Raw genomic sequence first — 7,059 nt, forward strand, 5'->3', positions numbered from 1 at the left:
CCTAAGCCCTCTAAATGCTACTGCTTTCTCTATGTTCATTATTTCCTATTTATCCTGTGCATAGCTTGTTTGTACATATTCGTTTGTTTGCTGTCTCCCCATTAGATTGTGAGCTCCTTTAAGCCAGGGCCTGTCTTTATCTCTTTTTGTATCCCCAGTGCTTGGCATAGTGCCTGACACTGTTAGTTCCTTAATAAAAGTTTACTGATTAACTAGCTGCTTGACCAGAGGCAAGAAGGAACCACTGAACCTTCTTCAACATGATCAGAATCGTACTCCTGGAACATCAATTTGACAAGGGCATGAAGAATGGATTCAGTAGAGGAAAGTCTGGATTCAAGGACACCAATTAGAAGGCTGTATAAATAGTGCAGGTGGTAAGAGCTATTAGTGGTCATGTGAAATGACCAATCAAATTGATTTTTTGTTATTATTATTTGGTAATTATATTTCAATATAATTGGTTTCCTTTGCAATCCTGAATTTTGATTTGATTAATGTGTGTATGTGATTTTAAACATTTAACCTTATTCTCAGAAAGGGTCCATAGACTTCACCAGACTGTCAAAACAGTGTTTGACACAGGACAGCTTAAGTACCTTACAGCTGGCTGCTTGTTGTATTCATTTCAAATCTTGTAATTCTAGGGTTTCATGTCTAGCCAGTATCAAGAATATTATTTCTTCTCTCTTTCACCCCAGTTGCACAGAAAAAGAACCCTCAATTTGCCTGATTCATTCCCTCCCCCCTTATATGTAACTGTTTGCATGCTATTGTTATTGGAAAGATCTCACTATATGCTTCAGAAAGAGCCCCTGGAATCTGAGAGATGATTAAGGAAGTGCCTTGTCAGGCTGAGACCAAATGAGGGCGGGAGCACAGCTCTCCTGGGAGCCTGAGGGACAAAGAACATGGACATTTTGACCAATGAATCTGAGCCTAGTGTTAGTAAGTGGGACTTCCTTGAGAGGACTGGGAATCTTGTTTCCTGAACAATTTCTGTGAAGCAATAAATCTGTAGCAGAAACAATCTGAGGATGAAAGAAAGTGACTGGTCCAATCTGACCACATGAAATGTTTTGTTTGAATGGAGGTTCATATGGGAGCTCTGTTGGGAATTCTGGTTTGTGGTCATTAAACTTTCAATAAAACTTATCTGTGTCCATTTGTGTGGCTTGTATTCTTGCAAGGAGGAGGGGGCATCAGTACAAATACATTTTCCACAGTTGTTACTATACTCCACTAGAAATTACTCTGGTGAGAGAGGTTTCAGTCAATGATTCCTCCAAACGTTTTGGGATGTAGTAAATGAACCAATGAAACGAGACGTTCTAAGGCGATTCTGGACCCTTCTTGTTGGGAAAGTCTCCAATACAAGAGTCAGGTCTGATATTAATACAAGGAATGGTGAGTTCCAAATCATAACAAGTCTTCCAGTGGAGACTATCTGACCAAATCTTTGGGATGCTGCAGAAGGTAGTCACTTCAGGATTGGGATTGGACTCAATTTTCCCTGGTTCCACCCTCCTTTAGAAGTCTCTGATTCAGTGATGATCCTGGAAAGCAATCACATTGCCCATGGCCTCTTGTGGCCCCACTCCCCTTCATCTTAGTTATAACCAATAACATACAATGGATTTCAAGTCATCTGAGTACCCCCCTTTTTCCCAACACCCTCCCGAGGGCAGCTTTCACCTCTTTGTTCCTCAGGCTGTAGATGATGGGGTTGAGCATGGGAGTGACGAGGGTATAGGACAAGGACACAACTTGCTTGCTCTCGGGAGAGTAGCTGGACTTGGGCTGGAGGTGGATGACACAAGCTGTGCCATAGAATAGAGTCACAACAACAAAATGGGCCGCACAGGTGGAGAGGGCCTTGTGGCGCCCAGTGGCCGAGGGCATTCGTACAACAGCAACGAGCACGCGGCCGTAGGACCCGGTGATGAGGAAGAAAGGCACCATTAGGACAAGAACCGTCGCTACCCGGATGTAGGCCTCGAAGACGGACGTGTCAGCACACACCAGCCTCAGGAGTGGCGCCACATCACAGAGGAAGTGGCGAACCCCTCGGGGTCCACAAAATGGGAAGCGGAAGAGCCAAATGGTGAACAGCAGGGATACTGGGATGCCTGCCACCCAGCATGCCACTGCCAGAAAGAGGCAGAGCCTCTGGTTCATGAGGACCCCATAGTGCAGGGGGTGGCAGATGGCCACGTAGCGGTCATAGGCCATCACTGTCAAAAGGAAACACTCTGATGTGACACAGGACAGAATGAGAAAGAGCTGGAGAGCACAGGCCACCAGGGAGATGCCCCTTCCAGACACCAGGCTTTCCAGCATCCTGGGCACAATGTCCAAAGAGAAGCAGATCTCCACCAGGGCCAGGTTCCGGAGGAAGAAATACATAGGTGTGTGGAGGGCAGTGTCCACCAGAGTCAAGAGCACAATGAGACCATTTCCCAGCATCGTGATCAGGAACATCCCCAGAAACAGCACAAAGAGAATTGATGTCAGCCTGGGAACATGGGAAAAACCCAAGAGGACAAACTCGATGACAGAAGTCTGGTTCCCCCCAGTCATGCTCTCAGTGGGGTCTTTGGGATGCATCAGTGCCCAGGGACTGGACATGTTTGAGGAGGCACTGCCTGAAGGGGAAATAATGAGCTAAAAATTATAATATACACATGTGAATGTGTACATACACAAGTACATAAAAGCCAACTAAAAGCAGTAGACATTTGTCCTTCCATATCAGAAAAATTCAAAGCATAGAATGGAATTGGATCCTGCTTCTGATACTTGTTATGTGGGTGACCATGGGAAGGTCATATATCCTTTCTGTGACTCAGTTTCCCTGTTTGTATAATGGGCAATGTAGTAGAAAGGATCAATCAGTGGAGTCAGGAAGTCAACACGGGGTTCACATCCTGCTTCAGTCACAAGCTGTGTGACTCTAGGCCAGTCACCTCACCTCCCTGAACCTCTGTTAACTCTCTTGTGAAATGAGGGGGTTGAATTTAATGACCTCTAGGATCCCTTCTAACCCTAAATCTGTAAGCCAGTGATCCTCTGACCTACATCACAGGGTTATGGTGAGGATCGAGTGACATGCTGAATGTTGAATGCTTCACAAACCTTAGAGACCTGTACAAACATCAGCTAATGCTACCATTGACTATACATCCTTCCCAGAAATTATACCAGATATAGGGGCAGCTATGTGACTCGGTGGATAGAGCACTAGGCCTGGAAACAGGAAGTTGTGGGTGCAAATGTGACCTCACACATTTACAGGCTATGTGACCTTGGGTAACTCACTTCACCCTGTTTGCCTCAGTTGCCTCATATGTAAAATGAGCAGAAAATGGAAAATCCCTCCAGGTTCTTTGCCAAGAAAACTCCAAATAGGGTCATAAAGCGTTGGACATGACTGAATAGCAACAGCGTGTGTCATATTCCCAACCCTAATAGAATATAAGCTTTTGGAGTGGATTCATGGCACTTTTGTAACCCCAGCACCCAGCAGAGTGCCTTACATGTAGAAGACCTCAAGAAACGCTTGGGAAATGGCATGAAATTGTTGATATTTTCACATCTCCCTCCTGCACCCAGCAGTCTTCATGGCTCCTGCATCTAAAAGTTCTCTTACCCATGTTCCCTGCATCTCTATCTCTGGATTATCTCATGGTGTTTCCCTGGATACTCTCCAGACTCAGCATCACACTATAATGCTCCAGAGATCTGTGATTTCATCAGTCTCAGTCTTTTCTTCATTGATGTTCTTGCAACATCACTGGCATGTGGATCATATCAGGAGCATCTTAGCTCAGCTCAAAGGGTCTCTCCTTACAAGGCTATTCAACATATGATCCAGTGGCAAGAGGGAAGATGGAATGGGGAGGGGGACAACTTATAAAGAGGTGAAAATGCATATGGTGGTGCTGAGTCTTGGGCAGCCTATCTCTGCTTCCCCAGGAATGATGGAGAGGCAACGCATAATTGTTGAAAAAAAATCACAGAATCTTGGAGCGTGAACGGGTGCTCAGGGGTCACCTAGTTCAACCTCTAGCTTGAAGCAAGGTCCTCTATGGCCATCCACAAGGGGACAGCTAAGGTAGCAGTGACTAGAATGGTGGGCATGCAGTCAGGAAGAAAGACCAGAGTTCAAATCCATCTCAGACCTTGGCTAGCTGAGAAAATTATTTAACCTTTGTCTGCCTCAGTTTCCTCAACTCTAACATGGGAGCATTAATATTAATCACTTCCTCTGAAGAGATGGGCCTGGAGTCAGGAAGACCTCAGTTCAAATCCAACCTTAAACCATTACTAGCTAGCTGTGTGATCCTGGGCAAGTCATTTAACCCTGTTTGCCTTAGTTTCTTCAACAGTAAAACAGGGGTAATAGTACCTTCCGGCCAGTGTTGTTGTAAGGATCAAATAAGATAATAATTGTAAAGTGCTTAGCATAGTGCCTGGAATATAATAGGTGCTTAATAAATGCTCATTTCATTCTTGCCTTCTTTCTTGCCTTCCTTGCTTGCCTGTCTTGATTGCTACGTAAATGCTGTCTGCCTGCTTCCTCAACTGTAAAATGGGTATCATAATTATGTCTTCCTCACATGCTTGAGGTGAACTCAGATCCAAAGAGATGATAATGTTTGTAAAACACTTACCACCGTGCCTGGGACATTTGTTGTTCAGTTGTTTTTCTTCTGTCTGACTCTCCGTGACCCCATTTGGGGTTCTCTTGGCAAAGAAACTGGAGTCCTTTGCCGTTTCTTTCTCCAGCTCATTTTACAGGTGAGGAAACTGAGGCAAATGGGATTAAGTGACTTGCCCAGCTATTGAGTAAGGCCAGATTTAAACTCAGGTTTTCCTGATTCCAGGCACAGAGCTCTCTCCACTACACCAGCTAGCTGCCTAGTAGGACTTAATAAATACTTGGTTCTTTCCTTTCTGCTCAAATATTTTCAATGATGTATAACTCACTCCCATAAAGCTCTAATTATTAAGAACTTCCACCTTACAGAAAATCAAAATGTGCTTCCTTATATAGGACTGTATAACATAGATCAGGAAAGAATGACAGAAAGCACCTTGTCTAGTCCATTGATAAGGATGAGGAATCATCAGAGATTTCAGAGGAAGCACTACCAAGATTGGGAGACCCAGCATCTGCCTCTAACTTTCTGGCTCTTTTCCCTAGACCCCTTGGCTGCCACCCTTGGCTGCCACCCTTAGCTGCCACCCTTGGCTGCCACCCTTGGCTGCCACCCTTGGCTGCCACCCTTGGCTGCCAATCACTGCTATTATTTCTATCCAAGAGGTCAGACAGAATGAGCCAAATCCATATTCTAAGAGAAGATCAATTCTCTCAATTCCAGAAACAGTGATCATGGTCTGCCAATACTTCTCTTATTTAGGACAAATATGTGCCATTACTCTGGGCCACAGTCTTCCTTACACACTCACCACTTGTGACCAAAAGCACAGTTGGTAAGACTCTTGGTGAGTGGTGAGCACAGGCAGAGCTAAACCTCCTGACCTTTATGATGAGGATAAAAACCATAACCCTAACTCTCCTGGCCCCGAGTTCTGACCAGGGAACAAGAATTGACTGAATGAATGATAATAATACCATCTTCTCCCCTCTGAACATGATTGCTCTGCTCCTGGCTTCCTCCAACTGTGAGAGGGAAGCCTTCTGGTTCTCTGGCTAGGAACCAGGACTCCATCCCATTTCTAACCGTCCCCCTGCCCTCAGTCCCCTCATCCCCAACTCAGGTGGCTTCTTGGTGGTGTAGTGGTTAGAACATGGGACCTGAGTCAGGAAAACCTGAGTTCAAATCATACCTTAGACATTTAGCAGCTGTGGTACCCACAGCAAATCCCTCCTACCCTTGTTTTTCTCATCTGTAAAATGAAGAGAATATTGTGTATTTTACAAGGTTGATGTGAGAAGCAAATAAGATAAACATATAAAGCTCTTTGAAAACCATAAAATTCTATATAAATGCGAATTACTCTTCCCCTTCATCTCCTTTATGTGCTGCCTTCTTCTAATGGAGTGTAAACTCCTATTAAACAAGAACTGTCTTCTTTGCTTTTATATGTATCCCTAACACTTAGCACAGTATCCATCACATTGTAAGCCCTTAAGACAATAAATGTTCTTTCTGTCATCTATCCCTGTCCATCTATCTATCCATCCATGAATTTATCACCTACTCATCCATCTACCTAACCACTTATGTATCTATCTCTCTATCTGTGTCTGTCTGTCCATCCATCCATCTATTTATCTATCTCTATATATGTCTGTGTGTCTATCTATCTCTCTATGTATCTCTATCTGCCTATCTGCCTATCTATCTATTCATTTATCTACCATCTATTCCTCTACCTACCTATCCTTTTGTCTATATGTCTGTCTACCTATCTAGTCATTCATCTGGGGCAGCTGAGTGACCCAATGGCTCAAGTATCAGGTCTGGAATCAGGAAGAGTCATCTTCCTGACTTCTTCAGATACTAGCTGTGTGACCCTGAAAAAGTCACTTAACCCTGTTTGCCTCAGTTTCCTTATCCGTAAAATGAGCTGGAGAATAGCAAAGCACTCCAGTATCCTTGTTGAACAAATTCCAAATGAGGTCACAAAGAGTCAGACATGACTGAAAAATGATGGAAACAACAACAGTAATCTATCTATCTCTATTCCTCTATCTACTCATCCATTTTTCTGTCATCTGTTTATCCATCGATCTACCTATCCATCCATCAATCCGTCTATCTATCATTTTGAGTCCATCTCTCTAGTGATAATAACATTGCCATTTTCACCATCTGACCAATGAGAAAACATAAAAATATCTAACACTTCTAGGGCATTTAAAGTTTTACCAATTCTTTGCCTCACAACAGTAATGTGAGATGAATTTATCCCCATTTGACAAATGAGGAAACTAGGGCTCAGATAAATCAGGTGACTTTCCCCAAAGTCTGACAAACAGTAAGGACTTGGACTCATGCCTTCTTACTCCAAGGTCCATTCATGCTCACT

The 7,059-nt window shown here is 43.8% G+C and overlaps 1 protein-coding gene across 1 annotated transcript; it reads right to left on the minus strand.

Moving 5' to 3' along the window:
• Nucleotides 1-1,644: 1,644 nt before the first annotated feature.
• LOC138161387 (olfactory receptor 10A7-like) lies at nt 1,645-2,875 on the minus strand. The gene has a single exon (XM_069088213.1). The coding sequence runs from the start codon at nt 2,626-2,628 to the stop codon at nt 1,645-1,647; it is 984 nt and encodes a 327-aa protein (XP_068944314.1). The 5' UTR covers nt 2,629-2,875.
• Nucleotides 2,876-7,059: the final 4,184 nt, after the last annotated feature.

The sequence above is a fragment of the Petaurus breviceps genome, unplaced genomic scaffold, assembly GCF_028583685.1.
Source record: "Petaurus breviceps papuanus isolate PSGF00001 unplaced genomic scaffold, PetGlider_PUasm1.0 185, whole genome shotgun sequence".
NCBI lineage: Eukaryota > Metazoa > Chordata > Mammalia > Diprotodontia > Petauridae > Petaurus > Petaurus breviceps.